Source organism: Drosophila pseudoobscura, chromosome 4, assembly GCF_009870125.1.
Source record: "Drosophila pseudoobscura strain MV-25-SWS-2005 chromosome 4, UCI_Dpse_MV25, whole genome shotgun sequence".
Taxonomy (NCBI): Eukaryota; Metazoa; Arthropoda; class Insecta; order Diptera; family Drosophilidae; genus Drosophila; species Drosophila pseudoobscura.
The window spans coordinates 4,235,074-4,256,565 of record NC_046681.1 but is presented as its reverse complement, the minus strand read 5'-3'; the positions used below and the strand labels follow the sequence as shown (position 1 = coordinate 4,256,565).

The window sequence follows — 21,492 nt, the reverse complement described above, 5'->3', positions numbered from 1 at the left end:
AAATGGAAGGAACAATGTATAATACTCTGAATACCCGTCCGATTCCCCCACTCACCGCTTGGGCTGCATGTCTCGCCTTGGCTATCTGGTCCCTGAGCTGCTGCAACTGCTTGGCCATGCTATTGTTCCAGGACTCGAACACTTGCTGCTCCTTTGCCGCCTGCTGCTCTAGATAGCTGAGCGACACGTTGGCCAGTCGGAGATTGGTCTTGGTCAGCGATATGTTCTCCTGAGCCATGCCGAGCTTGATGTCCCAGTCGGGCTCGAGCTTGGTGAAGGATTTGCGCATATTCTGAAGCGATTCCTCCGTCTCCTTAGCCTTTCGAAGTTCGGCCCGCATCTGCTCGCCGGTTCTCCTGGCCAGATCCAGGCTCTCCTTGGCATGACGACGGGCCGAACTGTCGGTGAGGGTCTGCAACTGGCTAGAAATGTTGTTGGTGCGCAGCCCTGACTCGAAGATGGTGGCCTTGATGCCCTCCACCTGCTCCTGCTGCTGATGCAGCTTCTCTTTGAGCACGTTGGACTTGTGCATCTGCTTAAGTGCCTCCTGCTGCAGCTGCCTGGAGCGGTGCAACGAGTGCTTGGCTCGCTCGATCATGGAGCTGCCATCGCTGGGATACAGCGTTCTCTGGGCATCGTATACCCGTTCCTTGGCAAGGATAGAGCCTTGACGAGCATCATTGATCGCCTTGGTTATGTTGCTATGCGCCGAGCTGGCCAGCATGGCAATGCGTGCACCATTCCTCGTGGGCTGGAACTGCCGAGCATACTCATTCGACCTCTCCAGCAAACGATCTGCATGTTTCTCCGCCTTTGGCAGCCAGTGCTTGCGCACCTCCCGCTGCTGCTCGGACTTGACGCCGAGGGTGGCATTCAGGAGAACAGTCGCGCCGTCCAGCTGGTTCAGATGTTCGCTCAGCAGAGACTGCCGCTCGAGAGTGAGTCTCGCCAGCTCTTCTCCCTGGTCGAGATAGCTCTGGTTGAGATACTTTCCAATCAGCTGGCCCAGGTCATTCAGCTCGTGATTCGCCTCGGCCGTATGGCCATTCAGGTTGCGCACATGCTCCACTATGTCCTCCGCCTCGCTCTCCACCTCCAGGGTGCGATCTAGCTGTAGTCGCAAGTCCACCACACGATGGTTGGTCTGGTTCAGATCTCGCCAGAGCATCTCCAGCCGACCCCGCTCGTCGAAAGCGGCATCCGAGGCGTTGCCCGAGACGTAGAAATGACGCCAGGCACAATCGTTCGTGCTGCGGATGCCCTGAATTCCCTGATGGTGCTCCTGGATAGCCTGCAGATAGAATCGGGCCTGCTTTAGGGCTGTCGGCAGACTGAGGTGCTGGGCACTCTTCCCGTAGCTCCTCAAATCGAGCAGTGTCTGAAGTATCTCTGCCCGTACCAGGCCCACATCCTGTTGCTGCACCGAAGCGTCATCCTGCATGGCCTTGAGAGCGAACTCCCTCTTTCCGATCGTGGACAGCGCCTTGCGCGACTGGAATTTCATATTTTCAGCATGGGCATCCAGCTTGACGACGCCAGCGGTATCATAGTCCTGCAGCAGTTTCCTGGCCTGGCTGAAGTCCTGCTGCCGCCCTCGCCAGGTGTCGTAGGCTCGTTCGTAATCGGACAACTTGAGGTACGGCGCAGGTATTCCGGTCAGGTCCATGTTGTGGAGCCCGCGACGCAGCTTATGGCCCACCAACTCCACATAGTCCAGGAGTAATAGAGTACAATTGTCGCAAACTGTAGAAAAATGCTCAATTAATAGATATTAACGAAGGAAGGCTAGCTTAGAACTTAGAGCTTAGAGCTTAGAAGCTAGAACTATTTACGTAAGACAGTAACTAATGAAAACATAGCAAACAATATTACGCAAAAAGTCCAATGATAAAAAAACAGCTGTTTAGGAACAAAACGAGGGGGAACGTTGTGAGTTGCTGCGGACACCGCAACTCTACGGTTATACCCGATACTAAGTCAGTATGGCTCTCCTCCGGCAGACGCCGCTAATATTTAACGACACGACAAAGAGTGCGTGCGAGAGAGACAGAAAATCAGTCTGAGCGTGATGTCGGGCGCTGTGTAGCCAGTGCAAATTGATTTGTTCCTGTTGGCTATGAAAATGATCTGATCTGATCCAGATTCAGCAACCTGATAGATATGGTCATTATCTATGATTCTGCGTTTTAAGTTTTCTCAAATCTGCAATATTGTGGATGCAACAGATTTTCGTCCTTTGTGGGGGCGGATGGGGGTGGGGCGAAATTCTGAGATATACGTTTTATAGTGACATCTTAAAGGAGTGTGTGTACCAAATTTGGTTACTCTAGCCTTAATAGTCTCTGAGATTTGTGGTTGCCTCAGATTTTCGTCCTTTGCGGGGGCGGAAGGGGGTGTGGCGAAATTTGGACAGGAAACGGTCAAGGTCCGATATCACAGGAGTGTGGATACCAAATTTGGTTGCTCTGGCTTTTATAGGTTCTGAGATCCTTGAACTCATATTTTGCAATTGGCAAAACCGACCATGAAACCTGTGTGTTAGAGTGAGACAGAGCGAGAAAGAGTGAAATTGTTTTCGTGATTCTGGCTATAATAATTATACGATCTGGTTCAGATTTTGCACTCTAGAAGATATAGTAATCTTCTACGATTCTGCGTTTTTAGTTTTCTCGTATCGTCAAAATTGTGGATGCCACAGATTTTCGCCCTTTGTGGGGGCGGAAGTGGGCGGGGCAAAGTTTTGAAATATTTTTGGAGCAGTGACATATCACAGAAGTCTGGATCCAAAACATCGTTGCTCTAGCTCTTATAGTCTTTGAGCATTAGGCGCTGAAGGGGACGGACAGACGGACGGACGGACAGACGGACAGACGGACAGACAGACATGGCTCAATCGACTCGGCTATTGATGCTGATCAAGAATATATATACTTTATGGGGTCGGAAACGATTCCTTCTGGACGTTACACACATCCACTTTTACCACAAATCTAATATACCCCAATACTCATTTTGAGTATCGGGTATAAAAAGCAAACGAAGTAAAGGAACGATTTATGAGCGTATGACATTAAACTTGCTAACTAACTTATGGCCGTATGACATTACTTTTGGCTAACTTTGTAACTGCAATCATTTCAGAAGAGCATGCTGTGAGAGCGAGAGAAATACGATTACAGAGATGGTCGACTGTTACATTTTAGGTTCAATTTTGTTGCTGTAACACAAGTAGTCACAAATAGTGCTTCTGTTCTTCGACTGAAGGCCGGAAGAATTGATTGGAGGCGGGTTTTAGCACCATTTAGTGTTTTGTCACATGTATATACTACTAGTTTACTCGTATATATTGCATTTGAGGACAAAAGGCGTTTCATATTAATGTCACAAGCATATTATTGCATCTTTGTTGAATTTGAATCACAACGTATCACAACTAAGGTAAAGAAGCTTTCAAAATGATTTCATTTTGGATCATGATTCAATTATCCGGAGATCCCTCTGCTGGAGCACTCATCTAGTTTGAGGAGACGACTCACCTCTGCATCCATTGTCCACCACATGATGTCGTTCCGCCAGACACTTGCTGCACTTGAGGCCTGTGACACCCTCCCGACAATAGCACTGACCAGTCTCCGAGTCGCAGCCCTCGGCTCGGATTCCGTCCGGATTGCAGTTGCAGGCCTGGCAGCTGCTGTTGGGATACAGCGTGGGATTGCCGAAGTAGCCGGGATGGCAGCGCTCGCACAGCCTCCCCGTGTAACCGGGCTTGCACACACAACTCACTTCGCCATCCCAGACATTGCAGCCGCGAGCAAAGTTGCGATTGGTTTCGGGGCACGGACAGGCCTGGCAGCCGTGCGGGGAGTTCGGGTCGCCGTAGAAGCCCTCTGCGCATTGCTGGCAATGATCTCCTCCACTGTTCGCGCGACAGTTCTGAATGTCGATGGGGTTGCAAATAAGATATTGGAACAAGAATAATTTTAATTATCCATCTTTTACCTGACAGACACCCGACTCCTTGTCACAATCGCTGCTGCGTCCATTGCAATGGCAGGGCGCTGCCCGTCCAATCAGGTCCTCAATGAAGACACTATCCACATCGCTGGTGTTGCGCCAGCGATAGAATGATCGTCCAGGGTCCTGGCAGGAGAGACCATCAAAGCGCTTGGGACACTTACAGCGTTCCACACCCTTGGCAATCAAGTTGGTAGAGCCCTCCACAAAGATGGCCGAATCCATGTGGACATTCTGAAGGCTAAGAAAAAAAAGAAGAAGAATTAAATATGTATCCCATGAGATGCTGGATCCCAGGACTTACACAACTTCCTGAAAATCTGCAAAGGCAAACGCTCGGATGAAAATGTGGCGAATGTTTTGAAGTGCAGCCATGAGAGTTCCCCGATCCACGGCCTGATTATTGTGGTGATACTTCCAAAGGGATTCGTGGAGCGGCACGCGATGCGTCACATTCAGGGAGTACTCGAACTCCTCATACTCGTAGAAGTCCAACAGGAGCTTGGAATGGGCGTGCAGCTGCACCAGCGGGTACTGAGCTAGGATCTGTCTCTCCAGCGGAGTGTGGGCTCCCTCGGTGATGAGGGAGAAGTACAGATAGCCACCGTAGCTGCTAGTGCGATCCCCATAGAACTGAGGCGGCAGCTGGAAGTACAGCGGATGATAGAACTGTCCATAGGCACCAATGGAGACATTGCCCGTCGATCGCGGCACCAGGCTAAGGTCGTTCATGCGCTGTATCTCCGCATCTTCGCGATGGAAAACGGTACCCTCCATCTGGACCACCACAATGTACTCGTACTCTCCGCTCGGCACGTGCTGGGGACGTATCTGCTGGACACTGAGGTTCCGGGACTCGGGCATGCGTATGTGGCCCCAGGATAGGTCGCTCTGCTGGCACTCACCGGAACGACCGAAGCAGAAGCACCGGGTGCACCCCTCCGGATTGAGGGCGGTCAACCCGAAAGTGCTCTGCATGCAGGTGTCGCACTTGAGACCCACCACGAGACTCTTGCACGGACACTGGCCATTCGAGTCGCAGGCAATCAAGCCATCCGAGCGGGTGAAAGAGCCGTCCGCATTGCAGCCGCAGCGCCTGCACTCCGGATAGCCAAAGTAGCCAGCGGCACAGGATTCGCAGCTCCTGCCCGCATAGCCCTCTCGGCACTGGCACTGTCCGTCTCCCGGAGCGCACTGCTGGCCAATGGAGCCAATGTGATCGCACTCGCACTCCCGACAGCCCAGACGCGCCTGCCAGCCCCAGGTGCCGGGCACGCACTGCCCACAACCCAATCCGCGGGTGAACTTGGGGCAAATGCAGCGTCCGTTGTGAGAGTCGCATACCTGACCCTCCGCCGTGCAAGCCGAGCAGCGCTGGCAGCCCTCGGTGCTGAATCCGAAGAAGCCCTCGGTGCATTCATTACAGTGCTGGCCACCCACTCCGATCTTGCAGTCGCACTGACCCGTCCACGGATTGCACTCGTCACCTCGAGATCCGTGAGGGTCGCAGAGGCAGTCGTGACAGCCCACGCCTTGCGTGAGGTTCCAGTGGCCCGCCCGGCACTTGTCGCAGCGTCTGCCCGTCACGTTGGCCAGACAGGCGCACTGTCCCGATCGCTTATCACAGGCCGTTGACAAGGAGCCCACGCTGCTGCAGTGGCATTCTGAAAGAAAAGAGAGGGAAAAGAAGATCAGTACGAGTCTTTGGGGGATCCAAAATATAGAATACATCTAGGACGCAAGGCTCTACTCCACATTGGTGCTGTTACTCAAAGTACGAGTCAGCTCCAATAAATCCAATTTCTCCAGCTTTCCACTGCTTGGGTTACTGGGCCACAAGCACCATTGCACCATTGTCAGTGGCAGCCAACTAACTGCACCTAAACAGCAACCAACTGCTGCCCCAGACCAACCAGACGACCCACCATCCCGCAGCCCGCAGCTCGCAGCCCGTATCCACCAGGCAGTCATCCAGCCAGTTGGTTTGTGGGTTGCGCGTAGGCAGCACCTCGAAGCCCGCCCACATGTACGTATGCATAGAGTTTCCTATTCGGGCGACAAACGACAAATGCGACGACGGCCCAAGCGGACGGTGGACTATGGACGATGGACACAAAAAAACTGTGGGAGACAACGACAACGGAACAAGCCAGACAAGTCTCCACTCTCTCATGTGGACAAGGAGGAGGCACATACGAAAATAAATTCATTCATAAATCCGGTAAAACCAACGCAAAACAAAAAAAACTTTATAGAAAATGTTCAAAATTGATTGCACGATCTAAAAAAAAAACTGAAAAATAGGCGAAAAATGCATACAAATTTCGGAGACCCGTGTTGGTTTTTAAAATAATGAAGTTTGAATGCTCTAATGGGATATCTTCCTATCCAATATCGTACATGGAAGTGTGAAGTGTTTTTTTACGATAGGTATACATTTTTTTGAATTCTTAAGGATCAAAATTTAAATACAATAACTATTTGTTGTTAAGTTATGTCATAAAATGGAGAAGTAAAAATGGACTTATTAAATTTAATATTTAATTAACGACTAAGCCGTTTCAAAGGTTCTCAAAGAAGTTTTTATTTCAGTCATCAGTGTGACTTCATTCAAGGCAAAGAACTCTCGAGCATCCATAGAGTATGCCAAATGGATGTACATATGAAATTATGAACAAGCATAGCACGCGACACGATGGGAGAGGTGATAGTGGTTCCACTCCGTCGCTGATGTCGCGGTCGATGGCGCTGGAGGGATGGGGAGTATGATGATGATGGGGGGAAGGAAGCTGCGCCTCGAGGCACTTGGCATGTTGCAGGGACCTGACAAGACTTGCTCCGGCTGCAGTCGCAGCCCAGCTGTCAAGTGCTCGCCGGCGTTCGGGGATTTGCATTTTCATGAATGAAAGAGTCGAGAGAGAAAGGCTACAACTTCTTCAGACAACGCGCCACCAATAAAAAGTTCAATCACCGACGCCACTCAGATGCTTCGTCTGAGCAAATGATGTCATTAAAGCGTACAATGAGAATCACGACTCTTCGCCTTCTGCACATCCACAAGTACATATAAATATATATAACTAGTCGTGGCTGGTGCTCTGCTTGGAAAAGCGTCTGTCATGCAACAGTTTGGGAGTCACTCGTACACCCACGGTCAACAGTCTGTAGCGTGGGTCTGACTCTTTTGCATTTGTCTGCTAGTCTCTCGATTTTTGGTTTATTGACAACTCCGTTTTGTTTGATTTTTTATTAATGAGCCCGTTTTGTTTGTTTTCCGTTTTCCGATCTTTATTTTGGCTCTTCGGCTATTTTTCTCCGTCTGGTTCGTGGTCGTAGTCCGCGGTCAGAAATCCCATGTGTGGGCAGTCCTAAGAGTACTTCCGTTCGTTCAACGGTTCTCGATTTGAATGTGCGTAAAGCCTGAAGGTTTCCCTGCATTTGCATGGGCGGAAGTTGTAGTGGCTGGATTGCCTTGTGCCTCGTAGGCTGAATGTGCACTTAGATGTAAAGTTTCTGGATGGAAAGGATGGCAATGAAGCTCAGTCGAAAGTGCAATGGTGGAGAGGCTCTGGTGGAATAATCAATCGAAATCCCTCAAATTTAACCTGTCTGCTCTCTTTTTTTGATATTGGCCTTGGACCATGTCATTTCCACTGCTCAACATGGCGTATACACAATGCGACTACCAAGAGTCAACCTGACTGACATTTTCAAACGACCACAAATCAAATGCAATGCAATAAATTAACAACGAAATACTAATAGTTCTGAAAAGAAAAACCTATGAATTGACAGTTTAATTGCACAGTCGCCTGCGTTTCGGCCGGCACTAGAGAATAGGAACAAAAAACAGCAACGAATGGTAGAAATATGCTTGCATTCTCAGCTCACTTTAATTTGGAGCACGTGTTTTGTGGGCAACACAACTTTTGTTACCATCGACATGACAAAATATTGATTAAATGATTTATGTATTCGCTCACTGCGTACTCGGCCAACGCTGCGTATGCGCACTGCAGTTTGCCACGAAAAAGCACCAACGCATGATAATCAATTATCGTAAATCTCGACTCAACAGAAGAAACACTTGTATGGAAAACAAAAAGATGAATTTAACTATGGGAAATGTCAGATACCCTGCCTGAGGGCGTATTTACAGACAACAGAAAAGTAGCAAAATTGCATTCATCGAATTATATTAAATCATTATAAATTCCAGTCATATTGTAGATCGTAGACTTATAGATAGTGTAACAACTGAAGCTGTCAGTCTCACATAGAGCATATAAATATATGTATACATTATAGTAGCGATTGCTTTTCGATATTTCCACGAGTAATCAAGCGGCAATTAAGAGTCTGTAGGCAACTGCGATAACAATCTTGTGGCAACACGCTGGCTGACAGACGGCCTAAATGAATGAATCAATGGGTGAATGAGTGAATGAGTAAGTGAGTAAATGAATAAATGAGTGGGGCTGAGTTGAGTGATTGACTTACTGACCGGCACGGCACTGCACGAATTTATGCAAACATATTGTGCATACATACAAACATACATACATGTACATACATGTACATAAGTTGGCATCCGAAATGTCTGAAATGATGAATACGAGCTCAAATGCCGTTGGTTCAGCATTTGGTAAGAGCGGTTATTGGCGGTTGGCTGTTGGCTCGTTAGCCGCCCACTGTTGACCCACATTTAAAGCCATTGAGCGAGAGCAGGAGAGAGTGGGAGAGGCAGCGAGAGGGAGCGAGAGTGGGAGTGGGAGAGGACCACCCGGCTGGAGTCTGTCTCCAAACAGCCTCACGTACTCCCGTAGCCAGCGTTCCGAATTTCGTTTTTCCTCCTCCTTTTTCTGCCTTGGTTAATTAACCCGTTTGCATAAATTTCGGCGCGGCCGGCCACCAGCGGAAGAAACAGCTAAATCTTGAACCAGTTCCAGTTCGCTGCGGCTGCTCCTCCGCTTGCCTGTCGGGACGTTATTTATGCGTTCTTTGATCGAACCTGCCCCGGCACGTCATATCACTCGTAGTCGTAGTCGTCGTCCGTAGCACTGCATCTCAATTGTTTTCGTGCCCCTCGTAAATTAATGGACTATTACGCTGGCCAGGAAATTGTGTCTGACTCCTCGCCGGCTCCGTTCTGGCTCCTCCACTTACTCCTCCTAATGGCTGGGAGTATTTGAGAAAATAATAGAAAAATTAATTATAGCATTTTGTTTGCCATAATAAATGGTTTCCCAGTGTTTCGGTGTCGGTGTCGGTGTTGTTGTTGGTGTTGGATCAACGGCGCCCCGATAAGTGGCGGCGTCTCTGAAAGTGGCCACATTAAGTCCGATCTTGTATGCAATTTATACATTTCAGTGCGGATTGAGCTGACTGAGGCCTGATGAGGAAATCGTGTGGCAGATTATAGCTGCCAGCCAGAGCTTGGGGGGAGTCTAGAGAATCGAAATGGAATCTGGACTACAATCTTCATAAAGAAATATATATGTTTGTCGCACTGACTGAATGTATCACCAACACACAGAGCCCAATCGGATACACACTGCTGGATAGAACTCGACAAAATTGATTAAAGGATTGTTTGGCTGATCAAAATCAATAACATCGTCCCACCTCAGAGTACGACGAAGTACAGCGAATAGTTTTCGGATACAGGCCTGTGGAAAACGTACAAGTTTTAACCAAGCTACCTCCTACTGCTATATTGTAGATTCCCATCTAAACGACTCACGTAGGCTACATTTAAGGCCATAAAAAATCATCAGAAGCTACCGACAAAATGAAAAACATTAGAGAGCCAGAAATAAAACCACTCAAGCCACACACTTGCAAGCTGTTTGCGCAAATAATTTGCTGGCATTATGAACAGAAGACTCTTCAAATGATGTGCCGAAAGCCGATTCGTGTCTCAGACTCAAAAACTAATGTGCATACATTTGCACGCACAAAACTGTCAACAGGGAACTCCACGAAATATGGGAAAAATAGCAAAAAAGAAAATATAACACCGAAGCTGCATACACTTAAGACAATGAGGGTAAATATCCTTCACTGTACTTTTTACTATCCTTTAGAGACTTGAGAGGCTATAGAGAAAACAAAAAATCAGTGATCATTATTTGATATGTTGATACATATGTATTTTAAATTCATAATTGTTGAAATATTTTCGACAAAAAATGCCAGTACCCTCTGTCAGGGTGCGACAAAATGCCGCCAACACTTCACACAAAATGAAAAATTAAAAAGCAAAAAAAAAATACCTTAGTGTTCGAAATGGGGTGCGCCTGAAATTTGGCACGGAGATCGTTTTCCTAGCCATGCGAATGTGACATTTACAAAATGTTTTTCATATTTTTCATATTCCTTAGCAGCCTAGCAGCCAATCCAATCTGTTTGGTCGGGGGTCTTGTAATTTATGTTTCCTGCCTCTGCTCTGCGAAAATGTTTCCATTTTTCGGCTTGCAATTTGCGTACAATATTTTCGTGGCCCGCTCATTAGTCAATGACAGGCAGAAAAGAGCGCGAAGTATTTTTGGCACATTTAAATGCAAATTAATGTGCCATTCATTAACGCCGGCTCCAATCCATCATGCGGGCCATACAGTTTGACAGGAATTGGAAAAGGTCACCGCGCCTCAACTGCTGTTCGATTGCCAAACCAAATCCCCAGTCGCGTGGAGGAAAACCTCATCGGGGTAATACCAAAGTTTATGGGATGGAAAATTGTGCCCGCATCGGCAGAATCGAATTTGCATATGCGGATTAAGTATGTACAGGAGGCATTTTACGGCCACACTTGCCACTTGTCTTAAGACCTCCCCATGGTCAAAGCCCCGAGAAACTGCATATCCAAGTGATTTTAACTGCCAGACGGCGGGTCTAAAAATAAAATGCCATGAAATTGTGCGAGGAAAACTGAAAGAAAAAACACCATTCATATGCTCGATGGCTTGCCTGTCGCTGGATATGGCCGCATAAACTATATCATTGGGGATTTGGCCAGCAGAATTATGGGCCCATAAGGATTAAGCCGTGAAGATGGCTAAAAAAAAACCATTAAACATCAATGATTATGGCTTCCCGATTTCCCGATTTTCCGATTTCCCGGGGCCCGTTTTGCCCTCGCACATCGTAAATGAAGCAGGGAAGCCGGAGCTGTGGACCGGCTTCCTTCCACTGGCTGCATCTTTCTAACAACTTTCACACTCCAGATCTGCGGCTGCGTCTGCGGCTGCAGCTTCTCACGTATTTAGCCAAACTATCTCCACATGCCATAAAAACGTCAAATTGAATTTTATTTCAATTAACAAAACTATTCGACCCCCACACCACACTGGTAGAAATAAAACCAGATACCCGTCCGTGCACTCAATGAATTTTGCACGCTATCGAAAATTGTTTCGTTTTCCAGATTGCTTTTTTTGCCGACAGCAATTTCAAATTGGGCGACTGAAAACTATTCCCACCGACTGTCGTGGGGGTGGGGAGTCTGGGGAGGGAGTTCAGTGCGGCTTAAATGTTTGATAGCCGCTGCTTTTGAAATTGGAAATACATGTCGCTAATAAAGATAGGGATTGCCTTGCAGTGGTTGCAGTGGTCCGCCGCCCAGGCGAGGGTGGTTCGAGTGCGGGCCTTAAAAGTTAATTAAAAATGACCGTAAGTGCGGCCCCGCTGTAATTAAAACTCAACTGCAATTAGGCAAAAACACTACGGTGTGGTTGCATGCACTTCTTCGGCTTACCGGCTTCTGAAGGAGGAGGAAACCTCTTTGTTAGAGCTGTGTAATTAAAAATTGCCAGCTCTTTTCAATTTATTTGACTGCAAGCTGAGGCGAGAGCTGTTTAAGTGAAAAAACTGAGAGTTTTAATGATTGTCGGGAAGCAAAATATGAACGTTGGAGTCAGAAATTAAAAGTGGCGATTTAAAGTTCAGGGATCACTGTTTTAGACACTCGATTCATATATGCAAATAATCTTTTCAGTGGCTGTCTATTCTACATATAAACTCTTAGCTGTTCGATCTTGGAATCGATTTATTTCCTATGAAAAAACTTTTATGTGTAGTTCTATTTAAAGATTATCTGCGCAAGATTTGTTCAAAAATTCTTTTCAATATACTATTCGGACATTTTGGAAATGTATTGTCGGTTTTCAAAGAGATAAACATTGCCCGTACAGTGGGTTCTATGATTAGGATATATAAAAATAGGCCATTAGATATGGGCAAATAATACTCTAACTGATTGATCGACACATGCTGAAATTGGTATCTGGTGCGTCATAAGTTTCCTTAAAGCAGGTTTTTGCTTGTCCTTCTTCAATGAGTATACAAATGATCCATTTCAAGGGTGTTTAATCGGCTCATAGAAACCCATTTTGTATCATTTGGCTTACTGTTCATATTTTGACATCATATGTCATGTAACAGTAACTGGCCTCAGTTTATGGTCGGTTTCGGTGTTGGTGTTGATGCTGATGCTGATGTTGCTGTTGCTATTGGATGTAGTATGGAGAGAAACACATATTAAATACACCCATGGGACACTCCCACATCGAGTGTTCGCCATCGCAGAGGCTGGGGCTGACATACAGGTAACTTTGCATGTCTCGGGTGTGTGTGCGAGCCGGCCGCCCCAGACAGCCCGGCAACGGCATCGGCAATGGCAACCCAGAGCCGTGTCTCCGTCCGATCCAATCTGGAGACCCACAGACGTGAACACACCCATTGCCAATGGCTGGGCAGGAGCAGGAGCAGAAGGAGGTGAAGGCGAAGGCGAGGGCGACGGCGACGGCGAGGCGGGACGGAGGCGGAGGAACAGTCAAGCGATCTCGACCAAGTGACAGGAAATGCAATTTGAGTGCGCTAGACTTTTGACTGCGTTTAGCTTTTGATAGGCGAAAGTACGAGTACACGGGTCCAAGTCTATTCGAAACACGAGTACACACATGAGTGCTGGGTTCTCTTTTCGGTGGGTGTTGCCCCTCGGTGGGCGTAATCCAAGTGAAATATCTTTGATTTTAATTGGAATTGCTTAATTAAGCGGGAAAATTTGTTTCCAGGCATTAATGACCGGATATTTTGTGGGGTACATAAAGGTGACTGGGGACCAGAGACGGATGGAACCAAGTCGGAGTCGAGTCAGTCACAAGTCGCAACCAGTCAGTTCTAATTGGAGCTTGAAATTGTTTCACTACAAATTTGTGGTTCCTATTGGCCCTGAATGACCTCTGAATGGCCTGAATGGACCAAACTGGTCTGGTATGAATTAAATTATTTCATGAATCTAAAAGAAGTCGGTATGCCCCGTAAGCTTTTGAGAATCTCTACTATTTGAAAAAAGCCACATGAACCGAAAAACCTTCAAGGCACCTTTCGCTCCAATTCGATAGGTTCCATGCCTCAACAATTTTGCTAACCGCCAGTCGCCCCCAACGCCCCTCCAGCCACCCATTCAGACTCCAGACTGCCCTTCAACAATCTGCCCTCCGACGACCACTAGTCAGTCGGACCCACTCGTCCCAACCCGCAGAGTTTGGCACATGTTACGGGAATATGCCAACTTCTTTGCTGCTTCAACGTCGCGACGGGAAAAAGTTGCCGTTTCATTTAAACTGCCGCTTCGTTGTTTACGCATCGGCACAAACAACAACATCACCGACGCGCACAAAGATACAGGCACATATCCAGATACACATGCAGCGACAGAGGCAGACACGGCAACGCCAGAAAAATCATTTGAAGTGCATAGATCAAAGTGACCGAGGAGGCGCCAGGGCAAGGGTGTTGTTATTATTGGATTTCTCTGTTTGTTGCTCGCTTCGCTTATGGCCTCGGGGGCAGGCCGGGCCGCACCGGGTCCCCGTTACTGGTCCGTCGTCTCTGACCTCAGACAACCTGGCACACGTTGTGGGGGCTCTGTTTTCTCAAAGCAAAATTACCAAATAAATATGAAAACGTGACTCCTAGTCGGAGGCGCAGTCGCCGTCGCAGTCCCAGTCCCAGTCGGAAGGAATACTTTACGGGCACATTCCTGAACCAGTTGAACCCCTGAAACTAAACTAAAATACCTCTGGCGAACGGGAACCATTTACGAGCATTGCAGACACTCGTATCCCCCATTCCCCGGACAGACTGAAAAGTGAAATTTCCATGTGTCATATTATCTATTTTCAATTTTCTCTCTGATTAACCTCAATCCCCATTCCAGACCACAAATGATTGCGGCTAGGGTTTCGTGTTTCCGGTCTTTGGCCTCACATTTTGTATTGGCTTTTAATTGGAAATGGATTTATTGTGTTTTCCATTTCTTTTGTCCACAAACTCGACATTTATTTCACATTTTACGCAATAAATCACTCATCAAAGTGTTGAATTTTTCATATTTAGTTTTCTGTTGTTGCAATAGGCAGCAACAGCAACACCTTCGAATACGGCTGCAAAGATATTTATGATAGTCTCTGCCGTTGCAAAATGAATGCTTAATTTAAGCGTCAGAAAAATAATTTGCCTGCATTTTTTGGCTCTCCGCACTCCCATGTACTCCAAGCCTCTCATGCCAGGGAGGCCCGAAACGGGTTCCGCATAATCAGATTTAATGAAAATTGAATAATAAATATTATCAGGCGAGCAGGCGAGAAGAAAAAGATTGCTGAAAATTGCCGCAATATTTTGGCTTAATGGTTTCTAACACCCAGAAGCTGGCTACCAAAACCCAAACTAAGAAAGCCCGCCAGACTCTAGAGGAATTAATATTTTCCTTCAAGATATACGAGTAGATGGATCCTAGCAGATAAATGGTATCTTCGATTGGAGGTATTTAATTCAAGTAAGACTGGCACGACTGGCACTGGGCGAAGTAATATATTTTCTTAGATATGATTGGTAGAGAAGAATGACTGAATATCAAACTACAAATAAGGGCAGAAATCTTTAGATCTGTAAATGCTCATGGGACCCGATGTTCTCAGTACGTTAAAAACTGTAACGCCGTCCTCCAACCAGCGCCACAATCCCGCGTCCAAATGCCACACACATATAGAGAAATGACTCTTCAACAATCGAGTGTCGAGCTGCTAGCCCTTACAGTTTGTGAGCCACTGCAGCTTACTGTCAAACTGGAGCCGAGTCTGACAGTTGCATTTGTCACTCGGCTCGTTTGTTTGTTTGTTTATTCATTTGTTTGTTGTGTGGCTTTGTTTGCCCGTCCATTTGCTCCGCTTACATCAAGTTTGCTACAGTAAGAGTATTTCTCTAGCTCTGGCTTAACCTCTTCCCGGCCTCCCGCCAGAGGCTTTGTTTTTCCTGTTTTTTGGTTTTCGTTTTCGGTTTGTGTCTTTTTGATTTGGGTGATTTTCGTTTTTATGTGCAATTAGCGAGCGCATTGTTTGTTTGTTTTGGTGGCACGTTTCATTGTAATTAAAAAATCGCCGTTTTGCCCGAAACATGTTGTGTGCCCCGAGATTTGACTTGGACTGTCCATGGCACTCGTACTCGAACACCCATATGGAACGCCATACGCCATGCATGTAGGCGTAGGTCCCCCCGTCTTGCCGTCTCTATCCCTCTGCTTCGATTTCTGTCAGGCGTCCCGCTCGCAGAGATCTCGGAGCACGGAGCTCGGAGCTCGGAGCTCGGAGACACTGAAAATGTCAATATTTGCCGCAGCTTAACCAGCCAGAGCCAGAGCCATAGTCGATGAATTCGGTCTCGGTCTCGGTTTATGGTTGTTCGTTGTTCATAGCGTGCCTTAATGCTAGTGACAGCCAGCTCTATGGGATTTTCTTGCGGCTGGCCACCACTGGGGGGAGTCTGGGTGTCTGGGTGTCTGGCTACAAAAACCACTGACCTAAAGAAAATGCACTGCGGGAGTGTGGGCCGATGATCTTCGTTGTGAGAGGGAGAGGAGGAGAGTTGTACGGATACATGTGTATTTGTCTCTTAATTGGGAGATATCTTGTCGTTGCCTTGGTTCAGGACTGAATAAATTCCCACCGCGATGAACAGTTTCGAAGTCACTAATTGACCAACTCGATGAAGGGTTTAGTTTTAGAGTAATGTGTCTATAATCTACATAAATAAAGCTACATTTAGATTGAGTTACTAAGATATAACGACCTCTGACCTCTTTTGCCTCTGCCAAGTGAATAAAATGTCAGATAATGTCAAATACTTTGAGTAGTACTAAATCATTTGATTGATTAGCTTGAATCAAAGCCGAGGCATTCACAAATTAAATTTTGGTTGCTCGAATGGATCATTCATCAACGAACCAAAGATTGATGAACCATCAAATTGGTACAATTTGCATAGTTTATTCGGGCCTCCATCCACTGTGACTGCAATCAGAGACTCCGATCCGGTGCGGTGCCCTGTTGTGGCATTCCCAGGCCGAATGGAACAATCCCGGCGCTGCAGCGTACCCACTCTCACAGATGGCAGAGAATGTCATCAACGGCCCCCTGTTGGGCGCCACTTTACACACCAATAACCAAAAATGGCCCAAAGGCGACCACAACTGGGTCTCCCCCCCTTTTTTCGCCACACATAATGCCGGGTTCGTGCTGGTTTGGGGCCATGTTTGAGGTTTGAAGCTGAGAGGCTGTGCTCCCCGAAATGCTAATTGAGCGTCGGGCCGAGCTGCCAGGCGCCAAATGGGGGAACCCAGTTCCAGGTCCAGCGACAGCGACAGCGACAGCGCCAGGGACAATCTATCAATGTGCGGTAGCCCGGCCAAGAGGCTCTGCGTAATGTCTTCCTATACTCGTACTCGTACTCGTACTCGTACTCGTAGTTTTTCTGCACTTTAATGTGTGTGTAATTTGATTTGCTTGCAAATTTGTTGACTGATTCGATTACATAAGCGGACTGAAAAGAAATCAGTGGGAAGAGAAAATCAATAAATTGCAACAGCAGCCGCCAAAAATATGGCGAGCAGGCAATTTATACATTTTCCCCAATTGATTTTTAATCACATTTTCAGCAGCCAGCCGCACTCGCAGTCTATTTTTATTTTTATTCGAAGCAGAGCAAGTCTCTGAGCCATTTTCTTCTTCCATTTCGAGGCCTGTCAACCAGCTCGAGACACGAACTTGCCTAATACTTGACCATTAAATCCGCCCCAGTCCCAGTCCCAGCCACAGCCACAGCTACAGCCTTAGCCACGAATAACCTCCAATCAAAATATTTGTGTACACATTTGAAATATTGACACTTTGAGTTGATAAGGAAAATGTTTGACAACTCGTTGATTATATTTTCCTAATGGGATTTATTGGTATTTTGCGATGGGAGCTAGTTGAAAAACAGTACACATATATTGCATGGAGATTTGGTAAGATTTATTTGGATGTTGGGAAGGGATTAAGAAAGCAATTACAGGAATTACATCCACTGTTTTCTGTCTCCTGTCTCTGAACTTAACTGAAACACGTATATGGGATAACTTGAGCTGATCTTTACTCGTACAGCTGCAATTCTCTCTGGCGCCTTTCGAATTCCCCTGGTCACCGAAAAAGAAGTCCACTGGCCCGACCAATTAGGCAGGCTTTCTACGCAACACGCCGCTGGGGGTAATTATTGCGCATGGACAAGGCGATGAAGGCGCCGGTGTCCGGTCTACGGTCTACGGTCTACGGTCCACGGTCCATCTAGGCATCAATTCAAACACATTAAATGCCATAAACTGCTGTGAATGCAATTTTTATTAGCGTAATTAACACCTTTTTCAGCCGGACAGATGCTCTTTTTCTCTTCTTTCTCTCTCAGGAGCAATGAAAATTGAATAAATAAGGAATCGTGATTGCTATAGCTATCTGCTGGAAAGATTTGCTTACCGCGATGCCTTGGGCGCTGGGAGGTGGTCGATCGCAGGGGAATGAAGTGCTGCTGTTGCGGATAGAGACGTGCTCCTGGGCCTGCCAACAGGCCTGGTGGGCAGGGCGGGATTGGGCCCAGATTGCTGTAGAGCAGAAAGTTGCTGCTACCGGGGTGTATTACGAGATGTTGCTGCTGCTTTTGGGTAAGGTTACCCAGGAGATTGTGTTGCTGCTGCTGCTGTTGCTGCTGTTGGTAGTAGCCTGGCACTATGGCAAAGCCATGTTGCTGCTGCTGTTGCTGTAGGTGGGAACGCGGCGTAACTGCAACAATATGCTCGTGCTGCTGGTGTTGTTGGTTCAGCTGCACTCCTGCAACATTTGGTTGCTCTCTCTGTCCTGTCACATGATGCTGCTGCTGCTGCTGTTGCTGAAAGCTTGAGTGCACCCGCGAGTGATAGTTGAAGGGCTGCAACGGCTGTTGGGGTATCTTTGGTATCAATGTTGTGGCCGTGGCAGAAACAGTTGCCATTGTGGTTGTCCTAGTGGCATGTGTGGCATTCCGGGGATACAGATGTGGCCGGAACTTTCTCCTCCTCGTTATGGTCGAATTTCGATTTTGTTGAGGGGGAAATTTCCGACGTAACTTTCGACGTCCTGGAGTGATGGTTGTTGCTGCTGTGACCGATGCAAATGTGGCTGCCCCTACCCCCAATCCCGTTCCCGTAGCCGTTGCACTAGCCGTTGCACTGGCTGTTGCACTGGCTGTTGCCGTTTGTATAATTTCATTGAATTTGCTGCTTATATTGATATTTACACTGCTATTTACACTGGTTTGCGCATGTTGCTGCAGCATGTTGCCCTGGGGCGAGGCATGTTGCTGCTGCTGCTGCTGCAACGTTTTTGACATGCAGACTAGAAAGACGCATACGTGCAGCAGCCACTTTGATGATGTATTTCGATGCGGCTTTGTGGCTGCCACCATTTGTTTCTCCAATTTTCGTGGCCCTATTAACGCGTCTGTCATCTCGACGGTTCGTTTGTCAGAGGCTGACATTTTCCGTTGTTTTTTTTTGTGGGCTTTGAGCGATTTTCCCGAATTACCATTCAATTCTTGTGCCGCATTTTGTTTGCGGTTTTCACTGACTCGAAAAACATGTTCTTCACATTCACTTTTTCTAAAGAAAAATGATTGGTTTTGTTTAAATTTACTATGGGATGATCCTCTTTCCTCTTGATAGTTGTTGCATTTTGTGGCAAGAAACGGTTACAAGTTCCTTCAACTCTTCTCTTCACCAATTTGGTTAATTAGTTTATCGAACAATATGCTGGCCCCATTGCGTTAACGAATCAACAAGTTTGCCAACAAAAAGCCAGACGAGAAACAACATTTGACAATTCGTAAATAAACAAAGAATAATTTACGCTTCTGGTTCATTCACAGATCAGATCAGATGTATTTCGAGTAATGTGGGGTCGGTCTGCCTCTGCGTCTGCGAGCTAATTAGTGGAGGCATACAAAAATAGCAGAGTCTTAAGCAAATGTGTTACAATTTGTAGAATTTCGGGCCTGTTTATTCTGCCTCTGCCCCAGACTCGCGGGAATATCTCGTTCCCCAGTGGGGGATCCGTGCCGAAGTGGGTCGGGTTGGGTCGGGTCGGGTCGGTCCCTTAAAAATGATCCAAAATACTAGATAAACAGGGAAGTATTAACATTAACCCAAACAATGTATGGCGGGACAGATGGCATAAATTTGCTGGGCAAATCCCATAAACTTGTTTTTGAAAACTTCATTATAAAGGGATCCGCTCGCTTGGGAATTGAAGCATCCGCTAGATAAAATAAATACGAGTATCTTCCAGGAAGCACAGCTGCAAACAAATTCGCACACAGAACGTGGGACGGACACCGACGGAACGGATCGAACCGTAAAAGTACAAACGAAACGAACGATCAACTCAAGGATCGCAGATATGTATGTACATTCAAGATTACTTGAATCGAACCAATCCGCAATCCGCAATTCGAATTCGTGATGTAATAAATTTCAAAGCGAGTCATAAAAAAATAAAGCTGTGAACAACAAACAACTGGAGATTTGTTTGGAACGAGTATTGTTCATCTATAAAAAGGCAATTCGTTCGTAGTCCCGTATGCCTGCCTATGACGCAAACGGAGATCGGGGGGATGGGATCCCCCGATGAAAAGGGGATCGTAAATATTCCAATATCGTATCGACTGACAAATAGGCAAAATGGACAGTCCGTAGAGTGAGCTCAGGGCCTATTCTATTCACTTCATGAGTGTATTCACAAGTGGAAAATTAGTTGAAAGAGCAACAAAATTTCAAATAAGTGAGCGAGCTTTTGTTTTCCTTTGAAATTCGGCGGCTTTCGGTTATTTGATCTTTTCCTCTTCTTTTGCCCAACAAACCCTGAAACACCGAAAAAAAGAGAAACATTTTTTCATAATTTTTGGTTTTCTTTGGACATCTTCCGCTTTCTGTCTGTTCTGTCTGTCTGTCTGTCGGTCTGTTCCTCAGTCATTGCCAGTGCCTGTGTCTGGGCATTTTTATTTGCTTTTGGCTCTTTTGTGGTCGTCGCTGTCCATTTTTTTGAGACGCTCAAGAGGCTGCTTCTCTCGGCTACCTAATTTAAATTTCTCACATTACAATTAAATTTGAAGAAAACTTGTCCGAGGCATTCAAGAGATTCAAGAGATTCACCATGTGGACCACCGCATCACCTGGCCGTTTACCTCTCGGTGAAGCTGTGAGGGCCTGCCACGGCATTCCCCATCTGACAGTTTAGTGCCAAATTAATGTAACATTTTTCGAGAAACTGCCAGAACAGTGTGCGTATATATGTAATTATGTATATCCCAAATTGGATTTAATTGAATGTGATGTGGGGGCCGGGAGACATCCCAACGGGTCTCGCAGGGTTGAGGTGAATGTCTCCAAGAAACTCTGGAATGCTTTTGACACGGGTGGCTCCTTGGGATGTTGGGAAGGAAAACGCACTGATCACTTTCTTCAGATTATCTGGACTATATTTATTTTCCCTATTTCATGAATGATCAGTGATCATCGATCAGTGATCATCGATCAGTGATCAAAAGAACTTTCTTGAAGATGCTTCGATTGCTCACATTCATCTATCCTTCCAAAGCAATCAAGAACTTTTGTTTACCCCAAAGATCAAGTGATTAAGGCAATTTCCAGCCTCCATCAATTCTGATTATCGCTAGAGAGGCATTTGTTGATCTACCTCGAGATAGATCAAAGGAAATAAATCAGTTGATCAGGGAACTTCACAGCTACTACCAACAGCATTAGCCCCATTTCCGTGGCCTCAATTCCGACCCGGCCGAACCTTTCTCCAAGTCCCCTGCTGAGTGGACGTACTCGTATGTCCTAGATCATTTCACTACCGAATCAGCTAGAAAGACAACACACTGCCACTACCCCCCATTAAATGCAGCTCATCAACAACAAACAAAACGGGCTTCCTGTTGCCAAAAATAAATGTTTTCATAAAGGAAATTTACGACGGAGCACTGGCACTGGCACCCAATGTGTGTGCCGATCGGGCAGCCTACCGCGCTCTATATCAAATAATTAACACAATTTCCAATCTACTGAATATGAAA

General features: G+C 46.6%; 1 protein-coding gene across 3 annotated transcripts in view; it reads right to left on the bottom strand.

Moving 5' to 3' along the window:
* wb (wing blister) overlaps window positions 1-21,492 on the bottom strand; it is a 76,336-nt gene that overhangs the window by 4,965 nt on the left and 49,879 nt on the right. For 2 of the 3 annotated variants that reach the window (XM_015181305.2, XM_001356167.4), the window contains exons 5-8: window positions 4,319-5,678; window positions 4,000-4,255; window positions 3,537-3,933; window positions 56-1,743 (exon numbers count right to left, since the gene is read on the bottom strand). In XM_015181305.2, coding sequence (XP_015036791.2) covers window positions 56-1,743; window positions 3,537-3,933; window positions 4,000-4,255; window positions 4,319-5,678 — 3,701 coding nt within the window. Of the gene's footprint in view, window positions 1-55; window positions 1,744-3,536; window positions 3,934-3,999; window positions 4,256-4,318; window positions 5,679-17,861; window positions 19,019-21,492 lie in introns of all 3 variants that reach the window. The other variant, XM_015181306.2, reaches the window with a different exon arrangement.